This window comes from Aedes aegypti, unplaced genomic scaffold (genome assembly GCF_002204515.2).
Source record: "Aedes aegypti strain LVP_AGWG unplaced genomic scaffold, AaegL5.0 Primary Assembly AGWG_AaegL5_hic_scaff_199_PBJ_arrow, whole genome shotgun sequence".
Lineage (NCBI taxonomy): Eukaryota > Metazoa > Arthropoda > Insecta > Diptera > Culicidae > Aedes > Aedes aegypti.
The window spans coordinates 33326-53982 of NW_018735488.1; the positions used below are offsets into that span (position 1 = coordinate 33326).

Here is a 20657-nt window from a genome sequence, read left to right on the forward strand (position 1 = left end):
CTGATTGCAAGTAATTTACGTTTTTCATTATTTTCCATACGTTTTGACAGTTCTCCGACTACCATTCTTCCATGCGCTTGTGTTGAAAGTTTGAGAAATTTGAGAATCCAGCGTAGCGCGATCAGTGGGTGGAATACAAACAACAGTGTCGTCGCTCGGCGGCCAGTGAAAGAAACTGAATGTTCGAAAGGTTGTTGCCTGTACTTTTTGCCACTGGCGCCAACTGTTAGCGTTTCAGAACGAAATAAACAGTCGTTACCCTATTGTGACAGCACATACATCTCTGGTTGTTAACTCAGAAATGAGTGTAGCAACGTCAGCGCTATTTACGAGCACGCATGCACGAGGCATGGCACGCGAGTTTTCCATTTCATGTTTCTGAAAATAGCAAAAACTCCACAAGGTTACCTAAATAAAAGTTCACAAAAGTAGGGTTTTTGAACTAGCGTCATTTGAGCTGTACCATTTGCATGAGTCTACAAAGATTGATCGCTGCTGGTATTTTATGCTGAAGATTGGTCTAACTAAGCTATCCCAACCTTAGCCACTACCCAAACTAGGCAGGATTAAGCTTTTCGCAATCTCAGAACGAAAAAGACCAGTACCGAAAAAAAACATATAGGTATCTCTTAAAAGTCGCCAAAGGCGAAAAGCACAGAATACACTGTGTAATACGCATGATGCGAAACCATAGAGGTGAAAATTTAAACTAAATTCCAACGTATTAATAATCCCACCCTCATTTAGCCTCGGGTTTGAGACTGAAGAAGGGCAGCCGATTATCTCGGAGAAACACAAAGTCACCTGCACCATTGCTCCGGGTAGCACAGGAAGGGCATAATGCATAATACTGTAGAGGGCGCCCTAGTACTCCACAGGCTCCGTTTGCCGTTGGGTTTTATTTAGACCCCCCTAACCCTCCATTCTTAGGAACGGTAAGGTTAAAGCCGCATGAATTAGGGGTCTCCTGTTAGGTGGACTTTTACCACCGGAACAGGCAGTCCGTAGTGTTAATTAGCCAATTGAAATAACCGCTACCGACACGACACGGCTATCTAGGCTGATCGGGAAAAGGAAGTTAACATTGATGATTGACTCCTGACGGGCTCAAACGTTTTTTTTTTTTTTTTTGAAGTAAGATTTAACTTTTTGATGTTAAGGTGAAGATGTATCGAAACCAAACCTAAAATTTTCAAGAGCACAAATCTAGAGAACCAGACAGTAGTTTGAGCTTAAAACATAATCAATTGGTCAAGCTCTGGTATTGACCAAATGATTAAGTATTCAGTTTAAACGGCTGTTTCGTTCTCCAGATTTGGGCTTTTGAAAATTTGACACATTGCCAAAAAGGGCACCCTTTTGGCATTAACTGGAAGACTTTCCCTAGCAGAAGTTTATTTGATTTTCTTGTTTGCTCAGGTAATCACAATCGTGCCAGCTTCCCACTTCATTCCAAACATCCAGATGTCTTGAGAATTGTGTGGAAAATTTTCTGTAAAGAAAGTTGCAAGCAACGATTTTGGAGTTTTTTTTACTGCACTATCTAATTATTTCATCCCAAGAGTAATCAATAAATTGATCAAAATTTAATTAAAAAAAATGTTTTTTAAACATGTTCTTTCATGTTACACGACGAAATTTGCATTCAAATGCTTCATATTACTTGTTTTGGCATTCGGGTTCGACTACACGACGCATGAGGGACGCTTCTTTGCATTACGTCTATGGTTTGAATCTGGTATTCACATAGGAATCATTCTAAAAAGAAGTCCATCTTGTCGGGAACGTCCAGAAATCTAGAGAAACTATGCCGGGTTTCATGTTTGAATCTTCCCATATCTCTTTACAAGACGCGTGGTTGTTGATCTAGAACTGGGCCCCCTACTTAACGATTCGTTTAGAAGTTGAACGATTTTGAATTTCTTTCGAAGAAATACTCACAAATTTTGGAAATATTGGCTTTATTTCAACTTGATATTTTTACAGCATCAGAAATATTTTTTCTCATAGATTTATAAATTACACTTCAAAGATCTACAAGTGCTTGTTCCGGTTCTTCCATACCCATCTATGACAATTTAATATGTAATAACGACATACCAGATCAGGTCATTCGTGAAGACACTATCGAAAGCGGTGGTGCCTTTTGAATATTTAATTTCAATCATAAATAAAACAAACGACTTTAAGTTACTGTTTGATGGATACTACTTGTTCAGTAGCTTCTCTGTGGAGAACTTGGTGCTTTCAGCGATGAAAGTGTTTTTCAGGTTCCATGTATGTAGGAAGACAAACATGAAAACTGAATTACGACATTCATACTGTTTCCTTGATTCAAGTTTAATTTATAATACACCGAAACTAATTTTTAACTATTTACAAGACATCGTTTTTTTTATTTAAAGCATACTTCATCCACTTCTCATATCCACATCTCAAGCAGCGAATCAACCGAACATAAATTATGTAGCTACTGTTTTCGATCCAATAACATAACAAATAATCTGCTAACGAATACAATTCCTTTTTTCAACAGATTGTTGAATTTCAATCGAAGAAATAAACCAATCTGTTATTCTTCTCATAGGAACCGAAATTTACTTGTTGTTGACGAAAAATATATACAAGTTGCATGATTAGACTTTTTTTTATTAATAATTCATCATTATAGGGAATATCTTCTAATAGTTCCGATAAAAAATAAAAATGCACAAGCATCTCCAGTTTACGCCTAACCGACTAATGAAAAGGATTTGTTTAAGACTTATCAACGTACTTTTTCATAGTTACCCTCTGTTGTTTTTTTTTTTTTTAACTTAAAGTTAATATAAAAATAGACGACCTTCTTACAGTATCGGATTTTCGAACAGCGGCCCCCGTGTGATTGTGATGTCCGCGTACGGTTTCGGCTGGGTAATCTCGAGGGCTTTGAACTTTTTCAACACCAACAGGGAGTAGAACTTTTGGGCAGCCTGCAAAGATAGAACGGTTTTGTGTGAACTAATATCTGCTTTGAGCGGAGCTTAGCGTTAATGATTAACGGATACCATGATAAATTATTTGATTTATGATGAAGCTAACGTATGATTAATATTTAAACTTTATTTTTGATTGACTATTGATTACATTCAGTATGATTAAAGAACAACAGTTGCAGCAAAGAAATCCGAAGACGTATCCTTGCGGTATATGAAACCGTACCTCCCTACTAAGTGTAGCATGTACAAGACGCTGTTAAGACCGATAGTCCTCTACATGCATGAGACGTGGGCAATGCTCGAAGAAGACTGGCAATCGTCAGGAGTTTTTGAACTGTTCCAAAACCTAGCTTGCGAAACATCAAACTAAATGATTCTGTGAACCCAATATTAAGAAGAATTGCTTCAGCATTTTAGGATGACTTGCCCACATGGTGGGTTGTTCTGGGTCTCGGTCATTTGGCATAAACGACATTTACATAATGGTCATTTGGCATGATTTTCTGAAGTTGTTTGTTTAAGAATTAATCCACAAACCCTCACGCTCTTTTTTTAAATTTCCCCTAAGATACGCATACCAATTTCGTATCTGTGGCTGTTTTATCAGTATAAAGCCATTTAAAGCTGTTTTAACCGTTTTAAGCTGTTTTAGCCTGTTTCAAGCTGTTTAAAGCCATTTTAAACCGTTTTAAACGGTTTAAATTAAACCGTTTTGAACTGTTTTTAGTCATTTTAAGCCATTTAAGCCGTTTAAAGCCATTTCAAGCTATTTCAAACCGTTTTAAGCCATTATAAGCCATTTTAAACGTTTTAAGCTGTTAAGCGTGTTAAGCTATTTAAAGCAATTTTAAGCCGTTTAAACCGTTAAGCCGTATAAAACATTCAAAGCCGTTTCAAGCTGTTTTAAGCCATTTTAAGCATTTTGAGCTATTTAAAGCCTTTTTAAGCCGTTTTAAACCATTTAATGCCGTTTCAAGCTATTAAAAGCCGTTTTAAGCTGTTTAAAACCACTTTTAAGTCATTTTAAGCTGTTTTGAGCCGTTTTAAGCCATTAAGCCATAGAGACAGCTGATGAATCTATTCGGAAAACTCAAAATCAACCGCATTTGTAGGCGTATTTATTTGAATTATTGACAACTCTTGCAAAATCGCCTTTTCAGTCTCGGAAATTTTGTCAGGGGGAAGCTGCCAGAACAAAAACAATATCTGAATGTTTTCATTGATGTATTATGATAGAAAAATACTGTGAATTTGACGTTTTAATTTTGATTGCCGATAATATTGGAATAGAGCCGAAGACGTAAATTACCCTATTTTCCAAAAGTGTCCTTCAGTTGTTTACTCTGAAGATTTCTCGATTACATTTTCAAACCGACGTAAGTAACTTTCATACGGTTTTGAGAAAATTAATTAAGAAGAATCCCAACCTTTCATCTAAAACTGTTTTAAAATGAATCCCCTTTTAACGTTTTTTGACAGTGTACATCGCTTAAATTTTGCATGCAATCAGCTCGCGTTAAAACTCAAAGTAGTTCTTATCACTCTCACAAAAATTGTATAACAAAATGATAAGCCGTTTCAATCAGTTACTTTTGACGGTTTTGTGCCAGTGTAAAATCGACTCAAGTAGTGTTTTGTTTTGATTCGTGGTTAAGTCACTTTGTCTCCCATACAACGGAGTGGCGAAAGTAGCGGTTAGGTTGCGAAAGTGGAGAATCTTACTTTCGTCGTTTTGTAAATCCGGAAATTAAACGTTCTTAAAGTGAAAAATCGGATTAGTTTTCTTATTTGAATCTGTTTGAATAAGTCTTCGAGATTTCTTCAGAAGTTCGTTTAGTGATTCCTTTATGAACTTCCAAAGGAATTCCTCCAACATTTTTGACATAGATATCTTCAAGAATTTAACCTAAAATTTCTGTAGTATTCAACCAAGAAGTTTTTATGATCTCTTTGAAATATTCTTTCAGATTTTTTCAAGAATGTCCTCCAGGACTTTGTCCAGTGATTTTTGTATCGATTTCTTTATAGGATTTCGTCCAATAAACAAAACAAAACTCTAGAGAAAACTGCACCCAAAACTCTCCGAACAAAGTACGATATCGACGGCCGCCCCGGGATGGCCTAGAGCAGCTAAAGCAATCGGATGTCGCGGCTGCATACGCACAGCACCTCAAGGCTGCATTACCGGTAGAGGGTGAGCTGGATGAAGCCCTTCTTGAGGACTAGTGGAGTACAGTGAAGCCAACCATCAACGATGCAGCTGCGAGCAACGTCGGGTACGTGAAACAGGAGTTGTCGGAACAATTGGTTCGACGAGGAATGTAGGCAGGTTCTGGAGGCGAAGAATGCAGCGCGGGCGGTCATGCTGCTTCAAGGAAACCGACGGAACGTGGATCGTCATAAACGGAAACGGCAACAGCAGACCAGCCTCTTTCGATCGAAAAAGCTCCGCTTGGAGGAGACGCAGTGCGAGGAGATGGAACAGTTTTGCCGGTCTCGAGAAACACTGAAGTTCTATCAGGAGCTTAACGCGTCCCGCAAAGGCTTAGAAGGCATTATGCTGTTGAACGCATCATGCCGATTCACGTCACCATTATCACCAAACTGTGTTCCTCTCTCTCATCAACATCAAAGCAACGTTTTCAATTTCAAAATATGTCCTAGTTTCTAAGTCATTCTTTGAATTGTAGTTCTATTGTAAATGTTTATGCCTCTGGGAGAAGAGGTTCGAAAGGGACCTCACTTAACTCACTCCCAAGGGCTTTTCCCTGTTCCAAAAAAAAATGCTTCGTGCCGCGAGCTAAGAAGTGCAGGGATATGGATGGGAGCATCTTGACGGACAAACGTGAGGTGATCGAAAGGTGGAAACAGTACGAAGGCGTGGGCAACGGAGGAATTTCCTACGTCAGTACTGCGGACGATGGGACCCAACCAGCCCCCACTTTGAGGGAGGTTAAGGATGCCATTCAACAGCTCAAGAACAATAAAGCTGCTGGTAAGGATGGTATCGGAGCTGAAATCTTAAAGATGGGCCCGGAGGGGCTGGACATTTTATCTGCACCAGTCGAGAGGAACAATCTGGGAAACAGAACAGCTATTGCACGAGTGGAAGGGGTAATATACCACATCTACGAGAAAGGCGACAAGTTAGATTGTGAGAACTTTCGAACGATAACCATCCTAACGCAACCTACAAAGTATTATCCCAGATCATCTTTCGTCGTCTGTCACCTGTAGTAAACGAGTTCGTGGGAAGTCTTCAAGCCGGCTTCGTTGACGACCGATCAACAACGGACCAGATCTTTACTGTTCGGCAAATCCTCCAAAAATGTCGTGAATGACAGGTCCCTCCGCATCACCTTTCCATCGATGTCAAGGAGCCATACGGTAGTATCGACCGCATAGAGCTACGGAAAATCATGGACGAGAACAGCCTTCTCAGGAAGCTCACAAGACTAATAAGAGCAACGATGGAAGGTGTGCAAAACTGTGTGAAGATTTCAGACGAACATTCCAGTTCGTTTGAATCCCGCCGGGTACTACGACAAGATGATGGACTTTTGTGCCTGTTGTTTAATATCGCGCTAGAAGATGCTATGTAGGACCCGGGCTTAAGGTGATTACAAAGCGAAGCTGCAACTCAAAGTTTCAAGTGCGCAAGATTGGAGAATCTGACAACAGTTCGCGTTGGAAATCAATCAAATTGCTTGCTTGCTGGTGGTGACCAATGGGATAAATTTTCAACGCGGAGCGCTGTTTGGGTCTCAAGCCTTGTGTTCTCGAAAATTTGAGGTGTGGCTTCCTTCTATAATCACCTTAACAGCCGGGGTACGGTTTTCACGAAATCCAGTCAATTTGTTCACTTCGCGGATGACATGGACATTGTCAGTCGAACATTTGAAAAGCTGACAGACCTGTACTGCCGTGAATCGCAAGTCAGTCCCATCTGTAAAAAGTAGGCATTGAGAAAATGGGCTGTGAAGTTTTCAAACTCGTTTTCCATACGAATATTCAAACAATTCCAGCGGATTGGAACATGTTCCAATCTTAATGAAACTTTCACAACTGGCTTGCCACTACGATATCATTCCGAGAAAAATATAAAGATGATCATAACAAGTTACATTTTTGTGTTCCACGGTGCGGAACTCTGTAGTGGGACTGATATGCGATTACTTTTCATTATGGGACAATTTGACTTGCCGCTTTTTCCTATTTTTTCCGAACAAATCATATTATTTTATTAGTGCAGCTGAAAGAGCATTTGAAGAAATGTTGAAAACTGAACTCAACACAATTTTGACGAAAATGCAGATGGGACTGACTTGCGATTCACGGCAGTGTACACTCGTCAAAAACGCGAGGCAGAAAAAGTTGGACTGTGAATGCGTCCAAGCCAGAGTACATGCTAGTAGGTGGAGCCTAGAGCGACAGGGCTCGCCTAGGTAACAGTGTTACGAAAGACGGGGAGGGGATACATTCGGAGTAGTCGACGAGTTCGTCTACTTAGGATCCTTACTGACGGCTGACAACAGCGTTATCCGTGAAATACCCAGACAACCAGAAATCGCATGAAAGTTCACGTTATAACTCGTTTATTCGTACTAATTACATCAAACCCGCAAAACACCGTGGATAACTTCGTCAGATTGATAAGTTTCCTCGCATAAAAGATCTTTTTTCTCAGAGTAGACAGCTAACTATAGCAGCGAACGGTCGCGTTGAAACCGTTCTCGTATATCGCTTGATTATTCGTCGCGTTGGTGGTAATAAATTACCTCTCGTCGGTTTATCTTCGCTCCATTTTGAGCCAGTCCTAAATAGTGTCTGCTTGAGTAGTTTTGATAGCATTTAGAGCGTAATATCAAATATTAATTGTGCTGTAGCCTCGGATCAAGCTTTTGATTTCAGAGCGCTGTGTGGAAATCAAACAATAGAGCTGATTGCCATTGTCTGCAGCTAAGCAAAAATACCGCCTAGTGAGTGGCATCTCGTGCTGTGAAACTTGTTTTCTCTTTCGAGCTGGTGAACAATAAGTGGTCTACCAGTTCCCGACATGCTGTCGGGGACTAACCCTTTCCCCATCTGGGATACGGGTCCAGCTAATCGTTGGAATGGAGAATTCACAGGACCCCTCTTCCCTGAATGGGGAGATCCGGATGGCAACCTCGGTCAAATGGTAATGCTAAGGATGGAAGCCGTGGAAGGTACTCTTCCCCCAGCACCTATCCTTCTCAGGAAGTCAGTAGAAAGCTACTTGGGAGCGAAGGTGGAGGGAGCTTATCCTGAAGCGAGAGGCACTTCGTATGTCTTGAAGCTAAGGAATACTACTCATGTGGAGAAATTGAAAAGAATGTCTCAGCTTGCGAACGGATTCCCGATTAGAATCGTGGAGCACCCAATCCTCAACGTATCCAAGTGCGTCATTAGCTGCAGTGAGTCGTGTAACTACTCGGACAATGAACTACTCGAGGAACTGCAACCACAAGGCGTGAAGGAAATACGCAGGATCACCAAATCTCACGGCGAAACACGCATCAATACACCCACCATCATTTTGACCATCCAAGGCACCACCGTACCCCAATATGTGCACATCGGTTGGATCCGCTGTCGAACCCGCCTATTCTACCCTTCACCAATGCTTTGCTACTGCTGCTGGGAATTTGGGCACACCCGCGCTCGTTGCACTCAGCTTAACAACCCGACTTGTGGCCTCTGCTCCGAAAAACATGTGATCGACAAAGACAATCCGTGTACTGCTGCTGCTTTCTGCAAACGATGCAACACTATCGACCACCCACTCTCAAGCCGCAAGTGCCCCACTTATACGAAAGAAGAGGAGATTCAACACTTGCGAGTGGATATGGGAGTTTCGTATCCAGCAGCCAAACGTCAATACGATTTGAATCACAGCTCAAAATCAATGGCTTCCGTCGTAGCCGCTGGCAACGATCAACGTTACGCTGAGCTCTCGTCTAAACTGGACAACGTGCTAAAGGACATGAAAACTAAGGATAACAAAATCGAAGCGCTGATTACAGAAGTCCGAAATAAAGATGCCCAAATTGAAAAACTCCAAGCAGCGCTTAAGGCCACACCGCAAGACAGACTAAATCTGGTGAAGGAACATGGTACGATTCAGGACCTAGTCGACAAGATTCGTTCTCTTGAGTCTGCTCTTGCCAGAAAAGACAGGGAAATTGCCACGATTCGAGACATATACATCCCAAAAAGAACCGCCGATAATCTTTCTACCGACCGCTCCACCAAGAAGCAAACTACAAAAAAACCAAGAGTCGAATTCCACCAAAAGCTCTAACAAAGGTACGAAGAAGAAAGTGGATAAAACTGACAGTTTTGAATCTCTCAATAAACGCACCAAAAATCGCCCTTCGCCATCAGCCACTCCTGAACGTAAAGATCCTGCTCCGGAGTCCCCCTCGCTAAACGCATCCGGTTACATATCCGACACGTAAATGTTTCGGCAGTAAGACTAGTTTTCCCTCGATTCTTCATAAGATCAACAGAACCACCAACGACAAACTTCAATGTTGCCCCATCGAAGCAGAATTGAAGCCATCAACCGTAGTATAGATCTGGAAACTAGTCTAGTATCTACTCACACACCAACAACATCAACCACCAACAGCATCTTTAACTTGGCATCCATCTACGACAGTCAACTTTCCACCCCTTCAACTTCCCCGGCGGAGCTACCGAGCAGTCGAGGCCCCGTCAGTGCGGAAGTCATGACCACACCGGAACTGGCGGACAACCCCCGACACTCCGTAGCGGCCGGAAGAGGGACGGACAAGGGAGGAAACTCCTATCCCCCTGAGGACAACGCGGGACTCAAGACTTCAAAAAAGCCGGCATCCAATCCTGTTAAGAAACAATCCTGGAAACGCTGTAGTACTACTCCATCGGCATCTGGCCGATATCCACAAAGAAGAGCCTTGCCTGAAAGTGCTAGAACCAATGCAGCATTATACGACTTAATACAATTCAAGCATACGAGAACTCCTTTTCCAACAGCGGGACGTTCTAGCTCGCCTCTCAACGAATCACAACATGTCAACCAAGAAGAATCGTCCGAAGCACCAAGTCTCATCAGGACTCCACGTTTACCTGAAGCTGGTACTCGCCTATCTATCGCGGAATCATCAATCCTGACAACAAATTCTCCTACTCGACTACCTCGAGACAACTCAAGCAGGCTTACTACCAAAGCTCCGCTGGCCATCCAATGGAACATGAATGGCTTTTACAACAACATCGGGGACCTCGAATTACTTATCCGTGATCAGCAACCAATTATCCTTGCCATTCAAGAACCCCACAGGATCAGCACCGATGGACTAAACCGCTCTTTGAGGGGGCAATATAAGTGGACCCTTAAATGTAACGAAAACGTCTATCACTCGGCTGCTATCGGTATTCTGTCATCTGTCCCCCACTCTTCTATCCCATTGGATACCGATTTACCAATAGTAGGCGTGAGACTTGATTACCCCTTCCCCCTGACAGTTATCTCGGGATATCTGCCTAATGGAAACGTACCGAATCTCGAAACTCAACTCATGGATATATTAAAAAGCTTGGATACACCAAGCCTGATCCTATGGGACACTAATGGTCATCACACAGAATGGGGTAGCCCTTCTTCCAACGCTCGTGGCTCGCTTATCATGAGAATTGCAGAATCGCTTGATCTGGTAGTTCTTAACGACGGAGCTGTAACCTTTACTAGAGGGGATACACAATCTATTGTTGATATCAGCTTAGCTAGTGTGAATATAATCAACCGACTTTCCTGGACAGCCGGAGAAGACCCTATGGGTAGTGACCACCATCCGATTACAATCCGCTTTGACGAACAACCAGTGGCGATTACACGCCGCCCCCGCTGGAAGTATGACCAGGCAAATTGGTCCCAATTCCAAGAAACCTTAGACACGACTGTAGCAGATATGAATCCGAACAACATCGATGATTTTCTGAATGCTGTTCACCACGCGGCATCATCTACCATCCCTCGAACAAAAGGGAACAGTGGCCGAAAATCGCTTCCGTGGTGGTCTCCAGATGTAAAAAAAATAATAAAAGAAAGAAGAAAAACTCTCCGTGCAGCTAAACGATTGCCCAAAGACCACCCGAATAAAGACCACGCTGATGAAGTCTACCGCAAGAAACGAAACGAATGTCGTCAACTTATCCGAGAAGCAAAGCGGAAGTCCTGGGAAGACTTCTTGGAGGGGATCAATGCAAACCAAACATCCTCTGAGCTGTGGAACCGAGTCAACGCGTTGAGTGGCAAACGAAGAGCAACAGGCATGACCCTACAAGTAGCGGGAGGCCTTACCCGCGATCCGCATTTAATAGCCAACAAGCTAGCAGATTACTTCGAATCACTCTCTTCATTGGGTCAATACGACAACAACTTCACTCGGCGCAATCACGTATCCATTAATAGCATTCAAAACATAGCTATTCCAGAAGACACTGCTGTTCCTCTCCCTATTAACTCCCCATTCCGCCTGGAAGAACTGAACTTCGCTCTACGTCGCAGTAAGGGCAAGTCAGCTGGCCCAGATGAGCTCGGTTACCCGATGTTTCAAAACCTATCCATTAACTCAAAAGCTACTTTTCTTGAGCTTCTAAACAAAACGTGGGCCGAGAACACTCTTCCCAAGAGTTGGACCCATAGCCTGGTGGTCCCAATCCCAAGGTAGGAAAAGTTACTAAATCACCAAGTGATTTCCGGCCGATCTCACTCACCTGCTGTGCTAGTAAAATTCTTGAGCGAATGGTAAACCGCCGACTGAGTCGATTCTTGGAGGATAACCAGCTTCTTGACCATCGTCAACATGCGTTTCGACCAGGTCACGGAACAGGAACGTACTTCACTGGGCTGGGAGATGTTCTCCAGGATGCCATGAACAAAGAGCTTCATGTCGATATCGCTTCCTTAGATCTGGCAAAAGCGTATAATCGCGCCTGGACTCCAAAAGCCATCAATCAATTGTCCGAATGGGGCTTAAGTGGCCACATTCTCCATTTCCTGAAAAACTTTTTAAGCGACAGGACATTCCAAGTGATCATTGGAAACCACTCCTCTTCAACTCGGAAGGAAGAAACCGGGGTCCCACAAGGATCCGTAATTGCAGTGACTATCTTTCTAGTTTTGATGAATAGCGTTTTTGATTCTCTCCCAAAAGAGATATACATATTTGTATATGCGGACGATATTGTCTTGCTCGTTTTGGGTCGTACTCTTAAGTTTATCCGACGGAAACTCCAGGCTGCAGTCACTGCAGTTGCTAGATGGGCTCTCCACTCTGGTTTTAAGCTGTCCGCTGAAAAAAGTGTAATATCCCACATCTGCCGCTATCGTCATCGAATGCTATCATCGCCTGTGAAGACAAACGGGTCTCCAATCCCAATGAAGAAAACTGTTGTTATACTTGGAATACGATTGGACCGCGAGCTGAAATTTGAGGACCACTTGCGCGATACCAAAAAGAATTGCCAAACCAGACTGAACATTATCCGCACTCTTTCAAAACCACACCGTAGTAGTAATCGAGGAACCCTCCTTAAAGTATCTAAAGCAATCGTAAATAGTCGACTACTTTACGGTATTGAGCTGTTCTGCCTAGCAGAAGATTCCCTCATTTTATCTCAACTTGGCCCTACGTACAACCAAAGCATAAGAATTATTTCTAGTTTGCTCCCATCCACACCAGCAGATGCAGCTTGCGTAGAACTAGGTGTGCTTCCTTTTCGGTACCAAATGGTGGGAGACTTTGTGCTGCCGAACAATCGGCTACCTCGAAAAAACCACGGGAGACCACGAGGTCTTTCTCCTCAGAGAGGCGAATAGAGCCCTCGCAAATCTGGCCCATTTAGAACTCCCCCGGTTGAGCAGGTCCACTGGGTTGGAGCCAGAAGGTGGGACGCTGCAAACCTACATGTTGATCTTTCCATCGCGAATCGCTTCCGTGCAGGAGATAACTCCATTGCTATGCGCTCACATGTCACCGAATTGTTAGCTAGAAAATATTATACTCACCAACTCCGCTACACTGATGGTTCCAAGACCAGGGGGAGAACCGGTTTTGGTGTTACCGATACGGACAGCAGCCACTTTTTCCAGCTCCCCAATCAGTGCTCAGTGTTTTCTGCTGAGGCTGCTGCAATACTGTTGGCCATTACAACACCAGCATCCAAACCAATTTGCGTAATCTCCGATTCAGCAAGCGTCCTATCTACGATCAACTCTCCAACAACCCAGCACCCATGGATTCAAGCTATTCAGAAGGACTGTCCCGCAAGAACCGTTTTCCTTTGGGTACCCGGCCACTGTGGTATCCAAGGCAATGTAGAAGCAGATCACCTCGCTGCCATAGGACGAACCGGTCGCATGTTTACCAGGTTGACACCAGGTGCAGATCTGAAACACTGGTTAAAGTCTACAATCCGCGTAGCATGGGCTCAAGAATGGGCCAATGTGAGACAACCCTTCATACGCAAAATTAAGGGAGAAATTACACAATGGACCGACACTACCAATCGCCACGATCAACTGATACTTTCTCGCCTACGAGTTGGACATACTCACGCTACGCACAATATGGGATCCACGGGGCCTTTTCGCAGAATATGTTCAACATGCAACATAACCATGACGGTGGAACACCTACTAGTCAACTGTCCATTCTACCAGGGAATACGAGATCGCTATGATATATCAAACAACATAAGAGACATCCTTGCGAACGACCCAGCCAGAGAAACAGCACTAATTTCATTCATCAAAGATGGCGGGTTACACCGGGCCATTTGAGCCCCAAAACACAGAACCAACATAAAATATCCACACCATTCATCATACGGATCAACTAAGCTACGAATTTGTGTTAATGTGTTGTATATCGATTTTATAAGAATATCCTTTGTAATTGTAACTAAACTATGAAACTGTATGATAGGGGGGCCCCTCATTGTGAAGCCCTCTCCCTTTTTCTCCCAGAGACGAACCAGCCACGATCTGAGCTGAAAGTCTCTTTAATAAAGATAATAATAATAATATTTTTTCTGAGTTCATTTGTACATTTTGCTTCGTCCCGTATACTCGTACAAAGTAAGTCGAATCAATTCGTAGCAGCTGTCAAATCAACATTGTTTATCATAAGTAAAGTCGCATACGATCACAGGTTAGTTCGGTAGAATATGTATACACTCGCAATGTATGTTATTATTCATCACATAATATATGCACGCATATCGCCTCCACTTTTGTACGTAGAAGGCCTTTCGCGACATCTTATAAGCGAAATTTTGCACATACAAAGCCTCCAGGTGATTTCGTTATACGTACATTTTGGTTGCCTGGGTACGAAGGCGCATAAACAGAAGTCTGACCTCCACAAAAAGCTGCGGTCAAAAAAGATTCACCCCCGCACCAAGTGTACCATGTGCAAGACGCTTATTAAGACCGGTAGTCCTCTAGGGCATGAAACGTGCTCGAGGAGGATCTGCAAGCACATGGAGTCTTCGACCGTCGGGTGCTTAGGACGATCTTTGGCGATGTGCAGGAAAACGGTGTGGTGGGCGGCACGAATCACGAGCTCGCTGAACTCTACGGCAAACCGTGTATCCAGAAGGGCCAAACTGGAAGGATACGTTGGGCATGGCATGTGACAAGAATGCCGGACAACAACCCTGACAAATATGGTGTTCGCTTCGAATTCGGTTGGTACAAGAAGGCGTGGAGAGCAGCGAGGTAGTGAGTGGAATCAAGTGCATAGCCATTTGGCGAGCGTGAGGCAGAATCGAGGATGGAGAGATGTGGCCACAAAGCGAGTATTGTGGCGTGAAATTGTTGATTCAGTGTTATCTGTTTAGATGTTAACTAATAAAGTAATAAATCTCCCATGAATCCATGAAAAATCTTACAAGAAATTTGTAAAAGATGATTCGACAATTTCGCTGTAAATATGCAGAAGTCCATACAAATTTTCGTCAGGCGCCTCATAAGAATTTTGCCATAGATCAAGGACTAGTACTAGTTCAACTAGTAATCAGTAATGACAAGACTTCAACTAATAATCAGTATTATCATTAACCCCAGAAATCCTCCAAATGAGTTTTTTTTATAAAATCTGTCCAGGATATCAGTGTAGCTCCCAAAAAATATGCCCAATACAGTTTGTCTCGGGTTTTTGCCAACCTTTACGAATCTACTAATAATTATGAGCAAAATTAGCCAAGGATTTTTTTCTAAGACCTACTAAAAACCTTATTTGCAATCTATTAATAACCTCTTCAAAGATTTCTCTGAGAGAACTTTCAATAAACTGGTTAATTATCGATTCGATTTCCGTTAGTATTCCAGCAAAGATCTCATTGAACATTTGCCATGAATCCAAATGGAAATCTAGCAAGCCTCTTGCCAAAAACCTTTCCAAGAATCGCAAAGTTCCCTTCTAGAAATGTTTCAAAGATCTTAATCGATAATTATTTCTCTACCAACTCACCAAATGTTAGTCATGTACACCTCCTAAAAAAAAGCAAGAAAGTCCTCCTGGAATTGATCCAGTGACTCTCGCATTGATTTCCCTATATTATTTCGTCCATGTTGATTTGGCCTAGGATCAACAAAATATAACACCAGAGAATCATCCTATGATTCTTTCAGAAATGCTTCCTAAAGTACTTTGAATGATTTATCCAGGAATTCTTCCAAGGAGGATGTCTCCAATGAATTGTCACGGAAATTTTTCCAGAAATTATGGGAGAATTTGTTTTTTGAAGAAATTGCATAAAAAACATTGGACGGATGGGAAGGAATGATCAGAATAATTGTTATATAAGGTTTCAAAAAATTATGAAAATTCGTTGAGTTTTTACTAAAACAAAACGAGATAAATGGTTGGAAGGAGTACAGGAGTACACTACAAGAGTAATCGCTGGATAAATTCGTAGAGCAATTCTTGGAGAAACTTCATACCGAATCTCTGGTTGACTTTATTGAGGAATTCCAGGAAATGTTCTGAAAAGATTCTCAGAAATACACCCTGGAGAAACATCTGGGATAATTTTCGGAGGAATTTCTAGAGGAATTTCTCAAGCACTCGAGTAGGATCTCTGGAGAAATCAGTAAAAGAATTCCTCAAGCTTTTCCTCGAGAAAACTGAGAACCTCTAGAACTTTGCACCAGGAATGATTGAAAAAAGTGACTTTAGAAACCATGTTGGTCAAAAAGTGACTTGAGAAACCTTCCATTCAAAACAGAAACATTACAGAGACTTGCATTAACCCTCTAATACCCAAATTTTTATTTTCGATTTAAGTATTATTTTTCGTAATCTAAAATCGTTCTAAACACGTTTTGGGCATTTATTTATTTTTATTCACATATTTTTTAAATTTTGGTTTTTGATTTTTTTAATTTTTATTTTTGAACATCCCTAGCTTTTTTCATTTTCTTGAAGCCTTTTAGTTGTTGATTTTTGGCAATAATAAAAATTTAATTGTTACGGTATTTTGAATTTTTTTTTATATTTTTAATTTTTTCGGAGCGTATTTTATTTTCCGTTTAACTAACGGAAAAAACAGGTTTGAAATGATTTTAATACCACCAGGCTCTTCATTTGTGATAGGTTAATCGTAGAAAAATATTAAAGGTACGATTTTTTATATTACACGTTAAATGAAGCTCAGGCATTTGTAGGTTATATAAGAATGCAATTTTTCAAACAATTACTAAAAAATACAAAAAAGTTTCAAAAGTCATAAAAAACTTTTCTTATATGCGTGATTATGCGTCAAGGTATAAGCCAAAAATAAAATCATTTTGATTTCCAAGCTACGAAAAAATCAACGCCCGGGAGCATCATGACAGCTGCGGTACAACGTCAATTTACCGAAAAATTTTGGTCCGTGGTACTGTCAAACTCAATGAAATCATGGAGCGTGCTCAAATAGGGGCGTAAACTAGAATTATGCTTGATGGACATAAAAAAGTTTTACATTTTTTGTTTGGCATTTGTAACATCATTATAAACGAGTGATCACCAAATAGCGATTCTCTAAAAGGATTTGTACGGTCATCGGAAAGATTTTGTATGGCCCCACGAGCGAGTTGTTGAATAGTGGTGTGATGTGGTCCGCATGCTGTAAGTTGCTTATAGTAACCGTTCCTTTGTTTACGAAATTATTTTTTGACCGCTTGGCAATTCAAAGCAAGACAAATTTGTTAGGGATCGTTCAAATATTATGTAAACACAACAAGGGGGGTAAGGGATATTTTGTAGTGTTTCGGTCCATACAATAAAATTGAAATTTTTCCATATAAAACTGTTACTTCAGGGAGAGAGGGGGTTTAAATTGGCAAATTTCTTCGTTACGTAATATTTGAATCATCCCTTACAATATTTACGATAATCATTAATTTATGGGAAATTGACTGTAGTTATAAGCTTGAAATCAATCTGAGATCATATCAACTCGCAGTACATTTTCTTTTGCGGATTTGAACACTTTTTTTTCTCATACTCACCACCAGATGTCTAAGTTTCAATCAGATAACTTATTGGATGAAGTATCCCGCTTTTACGAACGCTAATATCACCAAAAATTAGCCCACTTTTACAAAAAGGGATCTAATGATCTGGCGTTTGACTTGGGTCGCTTGATATGGACTTATCCACCGGTGCACTAAATTTACTCAGTCCAAGAATTTTGACACTTGACCGAAACACGTGGAAGCATCTACGTGACCCGCTAGTGTCAAAATTCTTCAACCGAGTGAATTTATCACACCGGTGGACAAGTTAATTGACCGGACCAAAGCCAAACGTCAATATGTTGGATCCCTACCAGAAAGTTAGCTAACTTTTGGCGGCCATTACCGCTTTTAAAAAGCTGGATAGTTCATCCAATGAACTTATCCACGGTCTTCTTTTCTTTTTGATTTTTTCCGATCTAAATATGTTTACATAAAATGACATCCACGCCAACACGAATGGTCACCGGATGAACAATGCGTGGTTGAATGTGCAACGAAATCGTTTATTTTTCTGTATACATCGCCCGCTATAAAGGTTTTTTTCACGCTGAAAGTTGCAGCGTGACGTCATCGTATATTAGTTCATAGGCTTATTTGATTGAAACTTAGACCTCTGGTGGTGAGTATGAGAAAAAGTGTTCTAATCCGCATAGAAAAAAAACTGCAAATAAAAAAAATATCACTTTTCGACTTGATTCGATCTCAAATAAAAAGATAAGGACACCGTCTTCAGCCATTTAGCTGCACGGAATGTAACTAAACACTAGACGATGGCACAGTAGAGAAACATTCCTGACGAAAAGTTTCAATGGCTGAAGCGGGAATCGAACCCACACCCAATGACACGATGCGCATAAATGCCTAACGACACTAACCGCACGGCCACGAGGCCCACAATATTTTATTTTATTTTATGTTACGGCCAGCGCTTTCTTTTAAGGGCATAAAAGCGATCCACAAATCACTTAGGCTGTATTGTACCGTAATTTCTGGTGAAATTGATCATTTTTCACAGTTTTCTTGGTATGCTTTCTAAAATTTTTATCAATATCATACAACTAAATGCAGCAAAACAAGTACGACGGTGAACCTAATTGGCTCATGCACCGAAATTTTCTAACAAATGTGGTATTAGTACCAAAATCAGCTCTAAAATTAAAAATCGTGGGATCCCATTTCGGGGTGAAATTGATCACTTGTCAATGTGATTATTGTTAGTTTTGAAATCAACCCTACATACTTAATTTGGGCCTCCTGAATTCAAATATGCTTGCCAAATTCTTAACGAGACAATATTTATGGAAATAATCTATCATTAAATTTCAAGAATACCGCAAAAACGCCTAAATGTAGGCAATTTTCAAAGGATTTCTGTATTTTGTAGCAGAAAATCAAATTTTACAACAAAACGAGCGAATTGGTAAGAGTTTCGATAGTAAAATCTGTTTTGGAGATAAATTTTTAGTATCCTCACAAACTTTCAGGTTTACACCATGTCCAACTCCTTGTTTAGAACTATAAGTTTATGGATGGCTATCAATTTCACACCAAACTTGATTCTGGAAATTTACATTATTTTCATAAAAAAACATTTTGTGACATAAAAAACTTCTTTTTACACAAATATACATTATTTAAGACAAACACCGTTCATTTACTATAGGTTGCAATGAATGTGGTGCACTATTAGTAAGAAATAAAATCGCTTGACACGGTGATCAATTTCACCCTACTGATCAATTACACCCGAATTTACGGTAAGTAATTTCTTATAGATTACTTTTCCGCAAAACAAAGCACTAACACGTCATTTAATCTTTTCACCGAACGAATTGGTACGCTCTTAAGTTCATTTGGTGCTTAAACTTGGTGATTTTATAAAATTTATTTCCATTGGCAGACGAAAATATCAGACTCGCCCTTATTTCATTTCATTCCATTCGTTGTTTTGCACCCGTCAACAACGAAACAAAATTCCGATCTGCCATAGTGAAAAATTGTGCCGGCAGCGGTGGATGGCCCCATTGTTTACGTTGAAAGTAGGTACGTGAAAATTGCGTTATCTGTCACTTCGCGGGGGGGGTTGGAAAAAATACACAAAATTCCAAAGTGTACCCCGTCTAAAGGCGGGGTTGGGTATTAGAGGGTTAAGGTTAAACAGTTTGGAATCAACTTTTGGATTGCATTAAAACATCAAAGGCAGAAATCTCGCGAAGAAAACTTGGAATAACAGTGCACTTTTTAGCAGAAAGCATAAAACAAGAAGGTCCGTAACGTTTGTCAAATATATATTTCTCTAGTTTAGTGCTTTTGAAAACGTGAGTAGGAGCATAAGTTGGCCATTGTAGCGGTCATCTTTGAATTCCGAGGTGTTTCACCGTAAAATAGTGACCAATTCTCTAAAATTCTTGCTACTATTCTTGCTCAAAGTATCGAATGAAACTTTTACGAATATGAAAGTTCCGATCAAGTAAGGAAGAAGCATCTTAAAGCAGCTTGTACATTGCTTCACAGTGAACTTTTAAGGAATCATGCGAATAAGATTATAATAAGTTTACTGTGAGGTTTGTTTAGATGTTCAACTTGTGATTGAGATTATGATTGCTGAATAATATTCTCTATGATTATGATTGATGATTATACTGTAATGAATTTTAATGACTATATGAATTAATGTCATAATTAATCATTATCGCTCTGAACATACCTGTTTCTTATCGTTCCGATGCGTCATCTCCGACAATACCATGCTGTCAGTCTTCAGCAGACGCGACCGCACCGATATAAATAGTTGAGCGGCACGTTTGTTGAGCACACGCTCCTCGAACTGTTCAATGGTTTCATCCACCTGTTGCTCTTCGCTGACTTGTTGCTGGAGGAATAGAAGTAGTTGAATGTAAGCAATTGAAAATCGAAACGTTTATTTGAAGAAACGCTTACCCCGCCAACCGAATGTGGGAACTCGTAATCTTGGTTCCACTCGTTATGTACGTCTTCGTGTGGAGCGCTTCACGAGCCGGAGAAGCTGCCATGTCGTCGTTAACCCAAGTTGGAGAAGTTCTCCATGCCTCGGTTCGTTTTCATATAGAAGAAACCTGATCAGC

At 41.0% G+C, this 20657-nt stretch overlaps 1 protein-coding gene across 1 annotated transcript; it reads right to left on the bottom strand.

Moving 5' to 3' along the window:
- Nucleotides 1-1944: 1944 nt before the first annotated feature.
- LOC23687555 (double-strand-break repair protein rad21 homolog) lies at nt 1945-20560 on the bottom strand (the record flags this gene model as incomplete). Its single annotated transcript, XM_021856702.1, has 3 exons — nt 1945-2972; nt 20261-20425; nt 20494-20560. Coding segments are annotated over 3 exons (358 nt in total), but the record flags the coding sequence as incomplete, so codon positions are not given.
- Between the last annotated feature and the right edge of the window lie 97 nt (nt 20561-20657).